This window comes from Hippopotamus amphibius, chromosome 16 (assembly GCF_030028045.1).
Source record: "Hippopotamus amphibius kiboko isolate mHipAmp2 chromosome 16, mHipAmp2.hap2, whole genome shotgun sequence".
Taxonomy (NCBI): Eukaryota; Metazoa; Chordata; class Mammalia; order Artiodactyla; family Hippopotamidae; genus Hippopotamus; species Hippopotamus amphibius.
In genome coordinates this window covers 42,938,927-42,960,161 of record NC_080201.1, presented here as the reverse complement: position 1 = coordinate 42,960,161, position 21,235 = coordinate 42,938,927, and the positions used below count along the sequence as shown (strand labels likewise).

The window sequence follows — 21,235 nt, the reverse complement described above, 5'->3', positions numbered from 1 at the left end:
TTTTCCTTTCCCCCTCAAGTTATGGGTTAAAAACAGGAGTAGTTCACACTGTGAGACCCCGCCCCCTTTTCCATGCCTTCTGTACAGGCATTTCAGATCACGATAATGCAAACTGGAACAAAAGTACAAGGTCTAACACTTCTAAATGAACTTGACTCCATGATTGTCTACATTGCATATACAGCATAGTCGGGGGGTTTTATATGTAGTTCAAAATCTGCTCATAGACAAGTCTACCCCATTTTTTTAAAAATGCACAAATCAGCACTGATGTTTTGGGAAATGAACTAGAGGAAGAGGATTCTAAAACTTACCACACAAGTCTGGCCTCTTGATACATCCAGAATTTGCTGTGCTACTTGCAAGTCCGTTAAAGGCTGCTAAGCCATCGGAGCTGTAGGCCCTGAGGACCGACAGCACATTCATCTGCTTCTCCAGGCCCTGGGGCCCCCGCTCTGGCTTGGGCAGGCCCGCCGCGGGGTCCTGGGCTGGAAGAAGGCCCGGGCTGTGCCACTGCTTCTCCGACGCCTGGGGTAGAGGGGAGACCAGTCCCTGGATGGGCTGCGGGGTGCCCGCGGGCAGCAGGCCATCTCCACCGTCGCCGCCCCCGTCCTTGCTCAGGGCAGGCGGCTTGCTCATCACCTCCGGCTCTGTGTCGATATCCTCTTCCTCGTTGTTTTCTCCCTTGGAGGAGTCCATGTCCTCCGAGGAGGCGATGTCCGAGAGGTCATCAGTAGTGTTCTTATTTGTGGTTTCAGGGATCAGGATCGGGGCGTCGTCTTCCGAGTGGGCCTTCCCGTCGGGCTCCCGGTTGGGGCAGGAACTGGAGGCCCCCGAGCCCAGCAGGCCTGGGTAAACACTGAACTGCTTGTAGAAGTCTGATGGGAAGTTACAGAATGCGGGGTCCATGTGGCCGGGCCATGGGCCACCCTTCTGCTCCCCCAGAGTCTCTTTGACCGGTCCTTGGCCCATCTTCTCAGATGCCGAGTCTAGAGGCCCCATCATGTTAGAAAGCGCCACCTCTTTGTTTGATTGTACCGAGGGCAACAGGGCCACTTTACCGGCCTCCCGGGCTTGGTCTTTGCAGTTGACTGTCACCCCGACCGTGTTATCTTTGCGTTTCGCTTTGCCCAGGTGGTTGGCCTGGAGATGAAGGGCCATCAGCTCCATAGAGGATGTTGTGAAGGGGCAAAACAAGCAGCCGTGCCACGCAATGCTGTCTTGTACGGTCACTGAGGAGCCTGGGAGGGAGGCGGCGTCCGGCCGCACGGACAAGTCCAGGGGCTCGTACTGAGACTTCTCTGACTTCCGGGGGGCCGCCTTGCTGCCCGCCTTCTCCTCGCCGCCGTCCGCCCCGTGGACCCTCGTGGAAGGAGAGTCAGATAGGGCTTTGTCCTTCATGTCCTTCTCCTTCTTCAAGGAGCTTAGGACAAAGCTGTCCATGAACGCTTGCAAGGACCCTTGGAAATTCACACCGTTGTTCACGATACTTTGATAAGCTCTCCCGATTTCGGAGAAGTGGGTGCTTTTGGAAGGAAGGTCGGTGCCTTTCAGAGCGTCTGCAGGAGCCTCCGAAGACATGCCCGTGGCCTGCCCTGGGTGATCTCCGGACGAGAGCACTCCCGATGTCCACGGGTGAGACGCAGGGCCTCCTCTGAAGTCGATGCCGGGGAGACCCTTAAAGGCGCCCCTCAGGATGTCTGGCCTGATAAACAAAGCAGCTTTGTTGGACAGCTCGTCCCTGTGGTCTTGGTTCTGGGGCTGCCCAGACAGCGGCCCGGCTCCGTTCTGCCGCTCCCGGTGGTGCCGTTCCAAGTGGTATTTTAAGGAGGCGGATTGGGTGCCGGCATAATCACAGTAGGGACATTTGTAGGGTTTCTCACCTGCAAGATTTTGGTATAAGGAGAAAAAAAAAAAAGTGTTAATCTCACTTTGGTGTGCCGAACAAGGCTCGAAGGATCAACGCTTGTTCTTGGAAACAAAGCAGCTCAAACTAATAATTAGTTAGAGAACAACTGTTTTTTAATAGAAGAATAATTCGTACTCTTAAGCTTTTTTAATGATTTTGTACCATTCGGGACTATTCAGGAATGACATACTATCTACACACAATTAGCTATCTTTTTCTTTATCTAACATGTGAAAACGGCTGTAGATTTAAAAGCTATGATTATGAAAATTAAGCATAATAATTTCAACCACAGTGATCATTAAAAGTAGAAGTTTAAAAAGACAAAGTATGTAACAAATGGGTGGTTGCAATATTTTGTGTATACAATAGCTCTAAAATTTGTTTAAATTATACACATGGAAACCATTTTTAAACCTAAAAATTTTATGGCACTGTTACGCAAGACTGAAATGAATGATTTAAGTCTTGCTCTGCAGTAAATCATGGATATAATTAGCAAATGGCATACTGCACAAGTAATTTATCATTATTTGGAGGGCACCATTCCAGACGGGCTCAGATATCTGCAGACCTACTGCATTGTTTCTAAATAAAGAACTATAAATACCGATTCTATAAAATATTAATACCATTACAGTGCATTATGATTGCAGCATGTAAAGACATATAGTTAAGATAAAAAGCAGTCAATAAAACTTAAAAGAAAATGAGTAATAAAAAGGCACAAAATATATTTAGTTTCTGTATTTGAAATTAACATTATCTACTGGTCTTTGTAGTGCCTTAAATTTGTACTAATGGCAAACCTAAGGCTCCGGTAGTAAAATGTGTAATTTACCTATAATAAGCGCTTTCTAGAGAATAAAAATAGCTCTAAAGACTGTTTTAAAACATATAAGAGCATTTTCATGAATTAAATATTTATTTAAATCCGGCACACAACTTCTATTGTTCTTTCCACTATGGGAAAGATATCACAACACACGACTTAGACCTGCCTGCATTGTAGGAGAGAGGAAGAGGGGAGGGTACACGAATGCAGATTGAAATATATTCCAAGAATTTATTCGCAATCCAGGGTCTTCTCTGGACTTTGGAAGCGAAAAGCTCTCTGGAAGGAATGGGACTGTTAGAGCTCCAGCGAGCTTGTTCACAACAACGCCCTGTCAATATCCACAATTGTCTCTGCGAGGAAATTCAAGCATTCCCCACCGCTTCCTCTATTCTATTGTAAAAGAGATGGATCTAAAAGCAACAGCAAGTCATGGGTGAATGGTGTATTCTGGAGACATTTTACCATGTCTAGTCTCAGCTGATGCCATGACTCCCAGTTCTCCAGGCATAGGGCATTTCGCCGTAAGACACTTCTTGGGGTGGGGGTGGGGGGATGCATGGATTTTGTACATAAGAGAACCACCAGCCCAGGTTCTGAGCAGTGGACTCCATGTCCCCTCTAGACTGTGTGCTCCAGCCTTGGAGAAGCTATGCCTGCCTCATCAAACAGCTATGTGCTCCTCTTTCCCTCCTACGGGCACCTGAAGGTTTCCCCTGGACACATCAGATTCCCAGCTGGGACTCTTTCTCTAAATGTAAAGGTCACGATGTCTCTAGACCTCTCCCCTTTGATGTAAAGGTACAAATGGCTTCCAGCATCATGTCCCACTTCTTAAAGTCAATTCCCGTGTTAGGCTTGGATTCACTTCAGCCACTGCTATTTGGACATCTCACTGGAGACTAGGGAACCCTCAGTGCGATGGGCACTGTGGACGGGGTACTTCTGGGCTGACCTAGACGTCCAGTGCCAGTTGGAGCAGAGGCAGCCCCTGAAGCTGAGGGGGTGGCTGTGGGGTTTGTGGCAGGAGAGCCTGATGAGGAACTCAAGATCCTGGCCCACAGGTTGGTGTAAACCCTGGGGGAGGGCCCTGCAGTGAGACTTGGCAGAGGTGCCTGCAGGTACTAGATGAGACTCAGGTTGCATTTCAAAAATGCACCTGGAAACGATTAAGCGCATCTGGCAAAGGGTTTGTAGAGCATGCATGGGAACCCATCAGCAGGAGCTGCAGAGAGAAAATGCAGACCTTCCCGCCAGGCCTGGCGGGGTGGGGGCTGCCTTTCTTCGCTGACTGCAGGGATGCCCAGAAGATGTGTGTAGATTGCCAAGGGACACACACTTGAAATGCTCCCTGGAGCAGCGGTTCTCAGACTATATTGAGCATCAGAACCCCCAGGGGACTTTAGAACACCAGCTCTAGGACCTAAGGCAGAGCAGTTCTGACTCCCTGGGTCTGGGATGGGTCCAGAAGTGGGTGGTTCTAGTAAGCGTTCCTGATGATTCTGATGCTGAAAGTGTACACATTACGTTTTGAAAAACCAAAGCAGAACTGCTTGGGGAGATTTAAAAAGTGCTGATACCTGGTCCTACCTCCACCTCCAGAAATCCTGAGTTCCCGGGGCAGACTGGGCTTTGGAGTCTTTCAAAGGCCCCTGCCTGACCCTCCGTGGAGCCTGGGGGAAACCACTACATAGATCCTCCCTGGGAAGTACTCTTTCCGGTTGATGCTGTGAGACAGTGTAGCGAGGACGCCTGTCTGGGCCTCTGGACACCAGGAGGCATCTGGAGAGTCTGGAATGGGGCCAGAGACCCTGTGCTGGTTTTGCTCCACTTGGTATAGGACTCCCATCTTGGGACCTTTGCTTCCTTGACCTACGATGTGGCAAGTTGGAGCACATGTTCTCTGTGGCATCTGGTCAACTCTGAAAGTCGTGTCAAGGGCTAAACCAAGTCTCCTGAGTGATGCCAGAGACATATGTGTCCATACATGTACGCACCCACACACCCGGAAATACACGGACTCATCCACCCAGTCTCTGATTGAATGAGCACCCGCTACCCCCCAAGTGCTGTTCTTGGTGCTGGGAATTGAGTGAAGAGCCAAAGAGACAAGGCCCCTACTCTCACAGCCCTGGGAGCAGACGTATCACAGGATTATTAAAGGAAGAGGAACACACACACACACCGCCCACACATCACATACACACCACACACACACCGCATCACATACACACCATGCACACATTGCATCACATACACACCAACACACATCACATACACACACACACACACCACGTCACACACACATACACACACCACACACGTCACACGTTATACACACACACACCACACATCACACATGCATCACACACACATCACATACACATCACACACACACCACACACCATACACCACACACACACCACACATCACACATGCATCACACACACATCACATACACATCACACACACACCACACACTACACATCATACACATCACACATCACACACACCCCACACATCACATACACACCACACACTATACACCACACACACACCACATATCACATGCACTCAACACACACACACACCACACCACACACATACACCACATCACATACACACACACATACATACACCAAACACTACACATCATACACATCACACATCACACACACACACACCACACACCATACAGCACTCACACACACACACCACACATAGTTACACACATCACACACCGCACATCACACACCACACATCACACAGTGCAGGAGAGGACCTCTTCACTTGACCTACTGTTCTTTTAAAGTTCAAAACAGGCCGTGGCCACCACTGCTCCAGGGTGAAAAGGCCACCGCTGAGAAACAAGAGTGGTTCATTCTGAGCATTTGAGTCTCCAAGGGTCCAGGCCTGGTAAATTCGGGGCCACTCATGAGTCCTCAGGGTTATTTTGACTGCACAGGCTCTAGAAAGCCCTCCAGGCACCTCCCTGGCACACATCCTGGAAAAGCCCTCGGCGGTGGGTTTCTCCACGACTCCAAGTTCCTGAGATGCTCCGTTTGGGTGATTGCCCCCACCATCCGTTTCCCCAGATAAATGCTCCAGAGTGAGCTCCATGGGACAAACCCACCCACTTTGGATGTTTTGCTTTAAAACTGAACAAAACCCTGATTTTCTTTATAATCCCTAAATGACTTGGTTAACTACTACTGTCCTCTGCCTTGAAGCCCTTCCTCGCCTCTCCCAGGCTTCGTGGCTATGAGGATACAAGGAAATGCTTTTGAGACCACCACTGGCCCCAGCTGGGGTGCATTTCTGGTGGGTAGACCCAGGGGTGAGCACATCCCTCGGTGAAGCCTGGCTGCCCAAGGGTCTCGTTTTCACTGGAACCAGTCCAACTGTTTCCCAAGTAGCCTCCCCCAAGGGCACACTTCAGAGCACTCAGGAGGCAAATGTCTCACAACAGTGGCCTGGGACTCGGTGGGAAAAACCTGTCAGCACATTCCGTGGGCTCTGAGGTGCGGTCAAGGGCTGCTCTTCGGTTTGGCTGACAGACAAAGCCGAGTCCTGTGCTTAAGGCTGCTTCTTAGTCAGTGTCACCCCATCTGGCCCAAGAGCGCTGGGCTGGCTCTAACAAAGCCCCAGGCTTCCGCCAAGGAGCGGGTCAGTGGGCTGCCCAGTCCTCTCCCACCCGGGCCGGGCTCTGCCCGAGACTTGGAAAGACATTCTGTGCAGCCCCGTGGCCCAGGCAACCTCAGACCCTGCCAGCAGCTCTGTCCAGTTGAATGATTGTCCACTTAGGCCTGTAAATGAGTCCAAATCTACTGGGGGGAATCACATAGACGGCCCCAGGCTTTCCAGGGCGACACGAGCCCTCTGGTCACATCCACGATGTTTGGATTCAATGTCTTTGCATCTGCCTGTTGCAGAAGCCATACACTCAGATGCTTTCAGAGCTGAGCAGATGATAAGAGCATGAGGAACAGCAGGGTGGGGCCCACCCACCTCTCTTGGAGGGCCACCACCACCCAGTGCCAACCGCAGTGGACACAAGGACCTCTGACTGTCTAAGGAAAGCCTCGCTTCCAGATTTCTACGTGCAATATCCCAGTTTTTAAATATTGGCATGTACTTAAAAACTTTTTCAAACACGGAGAGGGCCAAGGACCCTATTCTGCAGACCATGTCCTGTCTGTGAAACTTGTGTCTGGGAAAAGGATGACCACTGTGGAGCCATTCACCCACCAAAAGAAACAGGGAAGACAATGGTGGCTTTCTGTGGGGAAACATCTCACAATATTTTAAAGGAGTAAGATGTGGGCCCAAACAATGCATTTCTAGAAAAGAGAGTTTTGCTAGAAAAGGCATAATACATTTAAAAACCATCAGTTCATCATTCCATGGACTAATGAAATTATTGGAACCATCTTACATTAAACCAGCTACCCACTGACACATGGCATAAGATGTATATTCAATTTTGGAATATCATTGATAACTTCTCCAAGTCATTGTATCATAAATTTTAAGAAATATACGACCAAGTGGTTTAATTAGTTCACTGTACCTATTTTTACATGGTCACGTCTTTCATCATTCTGAGCCTCACTTTGCACTTGATATTCAAGGAAACCTCACTGTTCTGGGGAGTTATTCTGGAACTATTCAGAGCAAGTTCCCTATAGAGCTTCTCCAAAAATAACAGGGGGATTCACTTTATTTTCATTGGAAGTCCCTTTATCAAGCTTTTAAGAATGGCTTCATGTTTCTTACTTTCTCATGTGTGTTTAAAACCCCCCAAAAGTGTCTTCACTATTTTAAGTTCGGTAATCGAATATTTCCCCATGTTTGCATCCTCAATTTGATATTTATTTAGTCTTTCTACATGTCTTTACTTAGTTAATACCAGGAGAGATAAATATGGTGGTGCCTCTGTAGCCAAGCTTCAGTACATTAATATAAATTGTACACTAATTCCCCCAAAGCATATATATGTTGTAAACCTGAAGACTTTTCACACAGCTGCTTATTGCTAAACAGTGCCTTGTCCAGAAGGGGACAATCTGTGTCTCTAATTGCTGTCACTGAAGCCGAGATTCATTATGTGACTTTCCCATTAAAATGTGAGCATTAATTTGTATAATGAAATATCACCCACTGCAGTGTTCATTAGCCATGCCCTACTGTATACGGCACATTGTTAGCTACCTAGAAACTGTAGTTAATTTCACTAATGGATATTTCCCTACTTAGTGTTTGGTAGGAAATTTATACTGTAACATTACCTCTTAAACTTTTAAGGAAATTTAAATTCAATCAATTATTTTCAACAAAAGTTTGGGATGTCATTAAGGCAGGAAAAGCAAGGATGGGGGACTGTGGAAGAATAAAATGGGCTTTTAGTTCATCTTAGAAAAACGGTGGAATTTTAATTCAAAACAAAAAGCAAAAAAGGAACCATCTCCTTCTGGGCAAGTGGGTCTTTTTGTTTTTTCATCATTACGCAGGTGTCTGTCCCCCACTAAGAACAATTCATGCTCTCCTTTTAGAAAAGGAAATGGGAACAGCGCCCATTTCAACCAATCCTTTTATGAACATTTATTCAATGTGCTTTTATAAATGTTAAAACATCCTGGTTACCTTGCCTAGAAGAAGGCTGTGTGTGCGCCAGCCGTAAGGCACCTGGGTTAGGCTGGCCGAACTTTCATTCCCACCCACACGCGCATACCAATTGGTGCTTGGTTGAAAGGCAGTTTCCAAACAGCCATCAGGAGTTTATCATCTCCAAGATGCCAACATCTAATTCCACCCCACCTTCCGTGCCAGGGGTCAGGGCGCCTCCACCAGCCACAGTGGCCGTTTCCTTGCCTCACCACCTGTCTAAGCTGACTGTGCTGGTGGGAAACGGAGCCATGCAGGGTCAAGGAGGCTTCAGGCCCGTCTGAGTTAGGGGGCAAGGAGGAGCCAGGGTGCACAGTACTTCCCTTTTAAATCGCCGGGAGGCTGCATCAACACACCTTGTGGGTACAAGTCACTTCCTTTCCTCCTGCTGGTTATGGTGTGGACACACACTGTCAAAGAAATGTTGCATTAATTCCCTAAAACAAACCAAAAATCCACCCAGAAAAGTAAAAATAGCAATACAGTGCAGCGCGGAAAAGAATGGAATTCTAAATCAGACAGGTCTGGATTATGACCTGTAATCAACACTGGGCAACCCTGGGTGGGTGACTTCACATCTCTGAGGCTCAGTTCCCTCCCCTGCAAAGGGAGCAGGGGCAGCGGGGGGCGGGGCAGGATACCTGGGGATGTGGAACCTGGTTTGCCAAAGAGCTGGCAGGATTAAGGGGCAGATAATAACACTCCCCCGGCAGCGAGCGTGCGTGCACAGAAAGTGGTGACTCCAGTTACTGCTGTTGTTGTTGTTATATTATCCTTGTTGGCTGAATTTTTCTGTGGGCAGCCAGCTGTTGTCATGCTGTGTAGACAGCCTCAGTCATGAGGCAGGAAAACTCCCAGGCTGTGCCTCCCCCACAGGAAAGGCACGCAGCCCCTTGAGGGGCTGCAGGAGAGAAGTTCTCTCACCTCCACAGTTCCCTTTGGCCCCACCAGCACAAAGGAGCCCCTTGCCTGGTGCCAAGAACGCAGGTGGGAGCCGAGAAGGGCATCCTGTGCCTCCCACCCAGCCAGCGCCCGGCCGCTCTATCATGGAGGCAGCACCCAGCCCACGCTGAGACCCCCAGGGAACCACTGCTGGCTTCCCTGTGCAAATCTAGTCCCATAAAGAGGTTCCTCACTCAAGGCCAGACCAGTACATGCAGCAAATCAAAACCAGATTAATAAACCACTCATATAATTTGAGAGGAGGAAAAAACGAATGAGATTTATTTTTAATTAGTCTCTGAACTTTAGTGCCTCCAAGTTTTCATGAATGAGGTTGCTTATTACATTTCTCTACAGTGGTCATTCCTGAGACGAAAGGCACTGGGAAACTCGACACACAGGTGAGCCAACGCATGGGGTGGTACACCCTGCTGAGGCTTATGGGCAATGCACACCCCTCCAGCCTTTCAGGAACTGATCAGCACCTGCCTACTTCCTGCACCAAACAGACACACTGGACCCTTCCAAGTATCGCCAGGTGGCACCCGGAGGAGGGGGTAGTGCGGGAACGGATGGGGTACATCTGCAGGCAGCCGATAAGGAAATGATTGGCTGGCCTCAGTCAGGGGCAACCTGGGGGCAGCCCTGCTGCCTGTTGCATGGTATGACCAGGTGTTTGTTGATGCATCTCTGTGATGGTTCATTTTAAGCATCAACTTGATGGGGCCACAGGTTGCCCAGATATTTGGTCAAACACTACTTTAGATGTGTCTGTGAGGGTGTTTCTGGATGAGAGGAACATCTGAATAGTAGACTAAGTAAGGCAGATGGCCCTCCCCAGGGTGATGGGCCTCATCCGATCCGCTGAAGGCTTGAATAGAACAAATCTGAGTAAGGGAGCTCTCTCTTTGAGCTGGGACATTAGTCTTCTCCTGTCTTGGGACTCCACCTCAGACTGGGACTTACACCATCAGCCCTCCTGCTTCTCAGGCCTTTGAACTCAGACCAGAACTTATACCATCCACTCTCCTGGGTCTCCAGCTGGCCAGATGCAGATCGTGGGACTTCTCAGACTCCATCATCAAGTGAGCCAATTCCTTATAATAAAGACCTCTCTCTTTCCCCCTCTCTCTCTCTATATATATAGACATGTATATATGTATATTGATGTGTATATATATGTATATATGTATATAGATGTGTATATGTGTATATATACAGATGTTTACGTCTATTGATATGTCTATATATGTATATGTACATGGATGTATATACATGTATATGTATATAGATATGTATATGTGTATTGATGTGTACATATATGTAGATATATAGATGTATATATGTGTGTGCATGCATGTATATTGATGTGTACATATATGTATACAGATGTGTATATATGTATATAAATGTGCATACACACACACACACAATATGTGCACACTCTTTCCCTGGAGAACCCTAACCGACTCTGTCTCCTTACTGCCTGGCTCTGAATTCCAATCATCAGCAGTGTGCTCTAGTAGACAAACTGCATGTGGCCAGTGACTGGGTCCTAATCAGCCCAACTTTCAAACAGGAGAGAGGCTCAGCCTTCGCTGGGTGGGCAGCAGTCAACGTCCGCCCTGCAGGAGCCAGAGAGGGGCAGCCCCTAGGATCTGAGGGTCCTCCAGGGGCCTCCCCTCTGTTTCGCGTGGATCTGGCTGGATGGAGCTCGGGGGACAGCAGAAACGTTCTAGCTCCCTGCAAACTCTTCCCAGCCCCCAGGTGTTCAGAGCAACCTGACTGGTGCATCTGCTCAGAACCTCTATATAAACAGGTGTTGGGAGAAGAGCAGTAATTGAGTTAATGTAGCGGAGTTAAAAAAGGAAAGTGTTTTTTATCAGTTGATGTTATACGATCAAAACTTCCCATAGAGATGGAGTAGGACCGAAAGACACAGAGAATGTACCACCTCATATGCTGGCCAATTAAAATATATTTGTTTCACGTTGGATTTTTCAATGGGCTCGTATGGGTCCATTATAGAAAAACTTCAAAAGATGGCATTTTGGAAGACAACTCTCCTATCTCGGAGACTGCTGTCCTCTGGCCATGTCCCTGGGAAGTACAAAACCACAAAGGGAACGGGGAAGGCAGTACAGGACATCTCCACAACTGGAGCCCTCTTAACTCATTCATTAACAAACCACTTGATTTTGATTTTTAATTACACGCGTAATCTACACTTTTATATTTTCGGAATGGATGTTTACTCTGGTGATTTATAACATGTAACACTTTCTGGTCTGTTCAAAAGCACACGTGTAAGCATTTTCCAACTGCTTTGTTCTTTGATAAAAAGGAAATTGATCTTTATCTGGTTACCATTCTGCCTTTTAAACACTGCAAATGCTGTTTCCGAGGAGGGCTGGTGGTGTGATGTTTCCATGGCTGCTCTCATTTTCACCCTTGTTCTGGGAAGTTTCTGGAATGCTTCTGTCCACGGCCCTGTCCTGCTTCTCTCCGTGTCTCCAAAGACTATTGATCACAATCTTCAAAAGTTTGTGAAGCAAAAGCAGCAGAAGTGTGGAAAAACATCATCTTTCTCAAGCTTTAAAACTTCCAAAAGCAGCATCCATTTGTTTCTACCCAGGTTCAGCAAGACTTCCTTCTGCCAGCTTTGGTCCTAATCCACCAGGAATATTCCGTGGCGTTTCCACTTGAACCACGGGCCAGCTGATGGGGGTCGGGGCCCTCTGGGTTGGCAGAGCTCCTGGCTGGGAGTCACTGTCTCTTTCCTTCCTGACCCACATACCCTGGCAGGGCCAGCCTCACCTGTAGTGAGCCATCACCCACCTGGGAAACCTGGCCCAGGAGCCTGTATCTACATAACAGCACAGGGCAGTACCACAGCACCCACCTGGCCAGGTCCCCACACTCCTGTAGACAGCGAGATGGTGGGTGCCCTGGTGGACCCACCCCACATCCTGCCAGTCTGTGGGTCCCCCCAACCACAACACTAGGGGACCCAGGTCCAACCTGGGGAGGAAAGTGGACATTGGCATGATCTGAGAAAGCTGAGCTGCCTCACCCTGAGCCCTGTCACTGGGAAGAGTTCAGTGAGAAGGGGACATAGGTGCAAACCCTGAAGGTGAGGGCACAAGCCAGTGACCTGAGAAGTGCAAAGGCCCTGAGGCAGGAACTCAGGGATCCCTCACTGAGCTCCTGGGGAAGGATCTTCCATCCACAACCAGGAATCCAGCACCTGCAGCCTGGCTGCCACGCTGTGGTTCTGACCAGTTCACGTGTGCATGGTGCCTTTTCAAAAGGACCACAGGTTTCCTGGGAAGGGTCCACGTTCCCCACTGCACTCGTCCCCTCCCGCCCCCTGCTACGCGGCACAGCGCAGGCACTGCAGGAGGAGGGGCACTCACTTATTTGTCCTGTCATTTAACCTGTCAGACAAATGTACTGTGCCCCTTGTAAGCTGCAATTTACTTCAAGGTGCTCTTGCAGGCCCCGGGGTTCCACAGATGAAATAGACGGACAATACTGCCGCCCTCACATTCCACTTGGTGGAAGACAAACCACTCGTAAGGAAATGAACAACTGAACTGAACAAGATCATTTCAGAAAGTGTTAAGTCTGTGAAGAAAATAAAGCAGGGGTATGAGGGCTATTTCAGGCAGGCTAGTCAGGCACAGTCTCTCTGAAGAGATCACATGAAGCGAAGCCCCCAGTGACCACCTAGAGGAAGAACATTCCAGGTGGAGGGGCAGCAGGTGCAGAGGTCCTGTGGCAGGGGCAAGCACTCTGCCCTGGAGGAACAGGAAAAAGGCAGTGGGGTTGCAGGGAGGTGATAAGGGTGAAGATGGGCAAGACAGGTCACATCTCATGGACCCCAGAGAGTGAGGGGGCCTAGCATGCAGTTTTTGGAGACCCCTTTTTGCCCTGGGGTGACCCCACGACACAAGTGCTCCAGGACAGGGAGGGTCAGTGGTGACGCCCAACTGCACCCAGGCTGTGAATAAAGACTGCAGCCCCTCCCACTGCCACCTGTCCTCAGGGCTCCTCTGGGTGTCAGGAAGATGTGCAGGCACAGGTGAGGGCACAGGTGAGGGCCCCTTGTCTTTAACTGCACACTGCACATGAGGCCTGTATGCACTACATTTCCTGCACAACCCTGAGCTTTATTGATTCCGTGGGAAATAGACCACAGTTATTTTTGAAAATAGATGGCATATTTGTCTATCCTCTGAAGCAGCTCATACCCCAATAGATAAAGTGTCAGGAGAAAAATCAAAGAATATGGAGGTGTCCATATCTCAGATAGATTTTTTTTTTTGTATTAGCGACGTGCAAACAACTAGCAGAAAAGCTAACAAGAACCACGGCCAAGGGATGAGGCAGAGAGACCAAGAAAAGCCCTCACGGTGAGGGGCTTGGACAACACTGAGAAGGGGGAATTGACTGCAGTGGTCCAGCGGCTTGGTTAAGAGCATCTCAATGTTTCTGTTAAGGACACCCAGTGGAGAGCCACCCATCCTCCATTCCACCCATCCTCCTCTTCATCGGTCCAGTCCCAGGTGTGGGCACGGACCCCAGCTGGGCCAGGAGCTGGCCTGCCTTCAAAGACCTCCTACACGACCTTATATATTTAGAGTTTGACTGGGTTCTCATCATCTGCATCTGAAAGACCCCTGATCCATACAAGGATGTGGGAGGTGCTACTTCAGTGCAGCAAAAGGACGCCATCAGCAAAATGTCCCAGTTCCTTGGACAAAGCATCACCATCTCCGACCTGGACCACAGGAGATCCATGTCCACATGCCCGTGTGTCATTCAGGAGGGTGAATGCGGGGTAAGGAACCAGCTCATTAGGGTCAGCTCAGACCCACACAGTGCTGCACAGACAGGCCCACAGAGGGTAGATCTGGGACAGGAGCATGGCAGCCATGGGCCTCCTCCAAGCTGTGCACCCAGATTTCTCACCTGTGTGTATCCTCAGGTGGACCTTTAGGTGATGGGATGTCCGGAAGGTTTTCCCGCAGTACGGGCAGTCCTTCATGGCCGAGCCCAGGCTCCTGTCTCGAAGCAGTGTGGGCTGCTGGATGCCGGCAGATCTCCCAGCCTCCTCGCCAATGTCTGCAGCGGAGGAGAAACGTTCTCACATCACTTCAGCACATGTCAGAAGTTGTTCGCACCAAAACTGCTAACACCACACAAAGTTAAACATGTCAATACTACACCTGTCTATTTCATTCTTTAAATCTGACAGAATGCTGACAATTCATGTATTTTCTTGTTATTCTCTTAAATTATTTCATCTTTCCTATCATCATTTTAAGCAGCATATGGTACCTTTATATTGAACTGAATTAAACAAGAAAAGAAACAGCTGTGTCAGCAGCTGGTTTGATTTCTTCCTTTGCTTAGCTCCTATTAAATATTTTTTTTTCAAAAGTTTAAAAATGTTGGTGTTTGTTGAATCTGATTAATTTGTAATATGGACTAGCTGGAGAGTTTGCTATAGGATCGAAATCACATTTGCATTATATCAAGCAACAAATGAAAAAAAAATGTGTCTCGGCTGAGTCCCTAAGACATGCAGACATACAGCTATTTTGGGACAGGAAAGAAAATTATCCCAAACTGATCATTTCTTCCTTGTAGAGTCTTGCCTCCATCGCTGGCTGGTGTAATCTCATGAAAGAGAGAAGAAAAAGTATGGAAATGCGGTTCCACAATTAGCCCATGATAAACATATAGTGACATATTCAAAGTCATGTGCAGAAACTCAGCTGCAAAACTCCCATAAACTCAGAGCACTGCAGTTAAATCTTTGTGCAGTGACTTGAGAACTTCCTCTGTAAAGTATCAATACAAATTTTCCTTCCTGCTGTCATTTGTTATGTAACCCAAACCATTAGAAAATGGAATAAAATTTACATACGGCTGCCTTCTGCACAGAAATGATGGGACATAATAGTAAATAAAACTGTGAAAATATCTAGTGGTTGGAGGATATGTTATTGCAACACCCGAGGCCTGACACCACACTGCCAAAGAGGCGACATCAGAGGAGCCGGGCAGGAGCTGGGAATCTGCGTCTCGAGAAGGGGAGGCAGGCGAGCCTTCTCTTCTGGCCTCCCCGCAGGGCTGGAGGCTGCTGCCTGGCACAGGACCCAAGCTCCCGAGGCTGGCAGGGTCCTGGCCCCAGCTTCCGGCCCACCCTCTAGGCCTCCTGGTAGGTTCCCTATGGGAACAAGGGGAACTGTTGGGATAAGAAGCAGACCTGTGAGTTCTGCAGAGAGCAAAATAAACAAGATTTGTACCTTCCAAGCAATGGAAAATGCAAATTGCTTTTATTCTTCAACATCCGTTCCTGGTGTTCTCTGCTCACAGCCAAGAGGGACAGACTTATAGGCCGTGAACAAGGTGAAGGCAATCGCACTTACTTCTTATTTGGGCGTCTGCTCGGAGCAACTGTGGAAACCCCTTGGCTTCGAGCATCCTCTCTGCATTTGGACCGTGCACAATGGCATCATCATGCTGGAAAATCTCCTTGAAGGCTCACTCTTAATCTTAGTCTCCCCAACTCTTCTAACCACCCTTGGAAGAACTGTTCAAAAGGTCTAACTGCCCAGCTTTTTCTTTTTTTTTTTTTCCTCACAATTTTACACAGGTAGGAGGGCTAGGTTCATCCACATCTAGAACTCACTTGACCTAGCACTGGCTTTGTGGTTCCATGTGAATGTGGCAAGACTACCAAAGATGGCTATTGGGCTACTGGTAAGGGAAAACAGGCACAAGGGAGTGCTGCAAGGTCACAGCAAACAAATGTCCCACATGCAGTTATAGCAGGAAATCCATACCCGCAGGTCAAGCCCACCAGGGCTGCCACCACCTCTGTCTTAAAGAGCCGGTTTGCTGACAGCCCAGGAGAACAATGGCCAGGTGCCAGATGCCAATTCCAAGTCAACCACGTCCTAGATGTAAACAGCTGGGAGGCCATCTCCTACCCGTCTCCCCACCCCAACCCCAAACCTGTTGCATTTGCCCTCCCAGCATTACTCGGTCCTTTTGTGGGATCATGAGGTCAGCTTAAGATAACAATGAGCCTGGGCTTCCTAGGTGGCTCAGTGGTTGAGAATCCACCTGCCAATGCAGGGAACACGGGTTCGAGCCCTGCTCTAGGAAGATCCCACATGCCGTGGAGCAACTAAGCCCATGCGCCACAACTACTGAGCCTGTGCTCTTAAAAGAAAAGAAAAAAAAATAACAATGAACCTGATTATAATTCTGCCTAAGTGCTCCCTGCAACAGGGTTAAGATGCCCTATTTAAGTCAGGGGGCCACGAGCTGTACATATGAATGATGAGCTGAACTAAGTATTGACTTCAGGACAGGAGTAGGCAGGTGTGGGCTTTTGATGTTGCATCCAGGCCTGTCCTCGTGTCCCACGGTCTGCACATGAGCACCTTCCCCAGATCCTCCTTCGTCAGAGTCCCTGGGGAGCAGTCCAAGGCAGGGCTGTCCAACAGAAGAGAACAGAGAGTGTGGGGAATGTATTTCCACTGCAGCTTTTGGTGAGCCCTGGCTCAGGGCACAATATAGATACACAGACAGATAAGGACACTGCCCTGTGCTCCTGCAGGCTTTACAGAAGAGGAGGATGAGCTGTGTCTCACTATATGTTACTCTGAGTCATGGCCTCTATCTGTTTTCCTTTTATCTTTCTATATTGGATATGTGCGGCCCAATAAAAAGAATAAATTTGTAAGATAAACAGTTTTCTTTGCAGATTTAAGAGTCTAATTTTCACTTTACACAGAAATGGTTTTTGTGTTTTTTGTTTTTTTTTTTTTTGGAGGGCCAGAAGGCCTATCGCGTTTACTTTTAGACTAATCCAACTAGAAAAACAAACTTGAGCGACGATGAAGGGGAATTGTGGGTGGTCCCAGGAAGTGTCCGCAGAGGCTGAAAGCCAAATACAGTCAGTGATGGCAGAGCAAGGCCCGCTGAGCCGCACACTCACAGGGCCTGTGTGTGAGTCCCTGCCTACACCTGGGTGGTTATCGGTGAACAAGTTGTGCTAAACCAGGCTCAGCCCCGCCGAGAACCCAAGAGGCTCACTCAGAGGGGAAGATGGGGCTGCCCTCTGATTCCTTCTCTACCCAGAGAAGCACTAGAAGCTGTGCTTCTGCAAGACTCCCCAGATGGAGTCCCAAGGCTCTACCTGTGGTCCCACACAGACGGTCAGGGAAGCAACCACTGGTCCTGGTTACGGACAGACCAGCCCTGTCCCAGTCCCTCCAGGAAACAGACGATAGAAAGGAAGAAGCATTATAAAAATGACATCTGCGATCCTCTGTCAGGCTGTTTGTGGATTGGTTTGAGGTTTTTAAAGAAATGTCCTTTTCCTAAAACCTGCAGTATCTCTTCCCTCTGATCAGACACTTTCTCTAAGTGTGCTAAGTAGACTGAAGGTGGGCATGTGGACAGAGGCCGGCCTCAGACCCATTGTCTGCTCCTCCTGCTCCTCTGTGGAAGGAGTGCTACCAGCTTCTAGAGGCTGGGGTGTCCCTGAGGGGGGGGCATATGGCTGCAGGCAACACAGCCTCAGCCGGGGTCTGCTCTGGGCCTCACAGGGTAGGGAAACGGCTGAGAAATAACTCCTGGGACCCCTCTTTCTTTTCTTGACCCCACTACATAATATGGAATCTATTCTTCAGGAATTGACATCTTACATGGTGGCAGCAAATAATATTCCAGAGGCACACAGGCTATACGTGCAACCCTTCCCAAGTTTCAGCCTAGCACAGGTGAATTACAGTAGATATCAAAAACTCTGCAAGCTTTCTCCTGTTCCTACAAGCTGGGAGTGGTTAGATATAAAAGAGGACATGGAGCCAATCATTTCAAGTTTTGTTTCAAGAATTTAGGAGGTTTCTCAAAAAACTAAAAAACTGCTGTATGACCCAGCAATTCTACTCCTGGGTATATATCCAAAAGAAACAAAAACACTAATTGGAAAAGATACTTGCACCCCAATACTCAAAGCAGCATTGTTTACAGCTGCCAAGATACGGAAGCAACCTAGGTGTTCATCAACAGATGAATGGATAAAGAAGGTGTGGCACATATATACAATGGAATATTACTCAGCCATAAAAAGGGAGGAAATTTCGCCATTTGCAACAACATGAGTGGACCTGGAGGGTATTATGTTAAGTGAAATAAGTCAGAGAGAGAAAGACAAATACTGTATATTATCATTTATGTGTGGAATCTAAAAAATACAACTAACTACTGAATAAAACAGAAAAAGAAACAGACTCACAGATGCAGAGAACAAATTAGTGGTTCCCAGTGGGGAGAGGGGAGGGGGAGGGGCAACACAGGGGTAGGGAACTAAGAGGTACAAACTATTAGGTATAAAAGAAGCTACAAGAGTACACTGTACAACACAGGGAATAAAGCCAATATTTTATAATAGCTTATAAATGGAGCATAATCTTTACACACTGTGAACCACTATACTGCACACGTTATGTATAATACATACAACATATAATATTGTACATCAACTATACTTCAATTTTAAAAAGACATGTCACTAATGAAAGAAATCAAAGATGACACAAACAGGTGGAGGGACATACCATGTTCTTGGATTGGAAGAATCAACATTGTGAAAATGACGATACTACCGAAAGCAATTTACAGATTTAATGCAATCCCGATCAAATGACCAATGGCATTTTTCATAGAACTAGAACAAGAAATTTTACGATTTGTATGGAAATGCAAAAGACCCTGAATAGCCAAAGCAATCTTTAGAAGGAAAGACAGAGTTGGTGGAATCAGGCTTCCTGACTTCAGGCTATACTACAAGCCTACAGTGATCAAGACAGTATGGTACTGGCACAAAAACAGAAATATAGATCAATGGAACAGGATAGAAAGCCCAGAGATAAACTACGGTCAACTAATCTATGACAAAGGAGGCAAGGATATATGATGGAGAAAAGGCAGCCTCTTCAATAAGTGGTGCTGGAAAAACTGGACAGCTACATGGAAAAGAATGAAATTAGAACACTCCCTAACACCATACACAAAAATAAACTCCAAATGGATTAAAGACCTAAATGTAAGGCCAGACACTATAAAACTCCTAGAGGAAAACATAGGAAGGACACTCTTCGATGTAAATAACAACAAGATCTTTTTTGATCCACCCCCTAGAGTAATGGAAATAAAAACAAAAATAAATAAGTGGGACCTAATGAAACTTCAAAGCTTCTGCACAGCAAAGGAAACTATGAGTAAGACAAAAAGACAACCCGCAGAATGGGAGAAAATATTTGCAAATGAATCAACAGTCAAAGGGTTAATCTCCAAAATATATAAACAGTTCATCCAGCTCAATATCAAAAAAACAAACAACCCAATCAAAAAATGGGCAGAAGACCTAAATGGCCATTTCTCCAAAGAAGACATACGGATGGCCAAGAGGCACATGAAAAGCTGCTCAACATCACTAATTATTAGAGAAATGCAAATCAAAACTACCATGAGGTATCACCTCACACTGGTTAGAATGGGCATCATCAGAAAATCTACAAACAGTAAATGCTGGAGAGGATGTGGAGAAAAGGGAATGCTCTTGCACTGCTGGTGGGAATGTAAATTGATACAGCCCCTATGGAGAACAGTTTGGAGGTTCCTTGCAAAACTAAAAATAGAACTACCACATGACCCAGCAATCCCACTGTTGGGCATATACGCAGAGAACACCATAATTCAAAAAGACACATGCACTCCAATGTTCATTGCAGCACTATCTACAATAGCCAGGACATGGAAGCAACCTAAATGTCCATCAACAGATGAATGGATAAAAAAGATGTGGTACATATACACAATGGAATATTACTCAGCTGTAAAAAGCAATGAAACTAGGACATTTGCAGAGACATGGATAGACCTAGAGACTGTCATACAGAGTGAAGTAAGTCAGAAAGAGAAAAACAAATATCGTATATTAACACATATATGTGGACTATAGAAAAATGGTACAGATGAACTGGTTTGCAAGGCAGAAATAGAGACACAGACGTAGAGAACAAACATATGGACACCAAGTGGGAAAAGCAGGGAGGGTTGGGGGGGAATGAATTGGGAGATTGGGATACCAAATTGTACACTCTAAATATATGCAGTTTATTGTAAAAAAAAAATGCATTTCATAAAATAAAAAAATAAAAAAGATGTTATTTGGGGGTGGAGGACATCAGACAACTGACCTTCCTAATTTTGTCATCTCAAGGTCAGAAACCATGCCTCCTATGTTTCCATTTACTTCTTCTAATCCTCTGAGTGTACAGCAAGGTTGACCTAGGTCAAGGTGATATTAAAGTCTATCACATTCCCCGAGAATGCACAGAGGGAGGATAGGAAGGAGGTCCCATGGCTGTGGCCTGGAGGAGGGGCCGGGGGATTAAAAATGGTCATGGATCATGTTGGAATCTTCATCACTGACTAAGTCACAAACTGGCAGTCCTGGACAGACAACGGATCAGATACTCAGAAAGAAAGGCTAACAACTTTTCAAGATTTAAAGCCTAGACACACATAAACTACCATCAGCAGCTTTCCGAATCCATCCCTGAGACTGGCTATCTTGTTGTATACAAATATGATTTGAATTTATGGGTGCCTCATTATACACTTAACCTTACTCATACATTTGTTTGGAATTTAAAAACTTGGTTTATGAAATAATTTTGTATTTTAAGGGTAGATTTTCACCCAGGTTATCTTTAAATACCAAGCTTCGTTGGTACATATTTAAAACAGGCTTGTTTGCAAAGAAGTCTGACTCAGGAGTCAGGAGGCAG

General features: G+C 47.1%; 1 protein-coding gene across 1 annotated transcript in view; it reads right to left on the bottom strand.

The window, feature by feature from the left end:
• The window catches only part of ZNF536 (zinc finger protein 536), a 308,162-nt gene that overhangs the window by 139,518 nt on the left and 147,409 nt on the right, over positions 1-21,235 (bottom strand). The window contains exons 3-4 of the mRNA XM_057712666.1: positions 14,325-14,477; positions 315-1,883 (exon numbers count right to left, since the gene is read on the bottom strand). Coding sequence (XP_057568649.1) covers positions 315-1,883; positions 14,325-14,477 — 1,722 coding nt within the window. The remainder of the gene's footprint in view (positions 1-314; positions 1,884-14,324; positions 14,478-21,235) is intronic.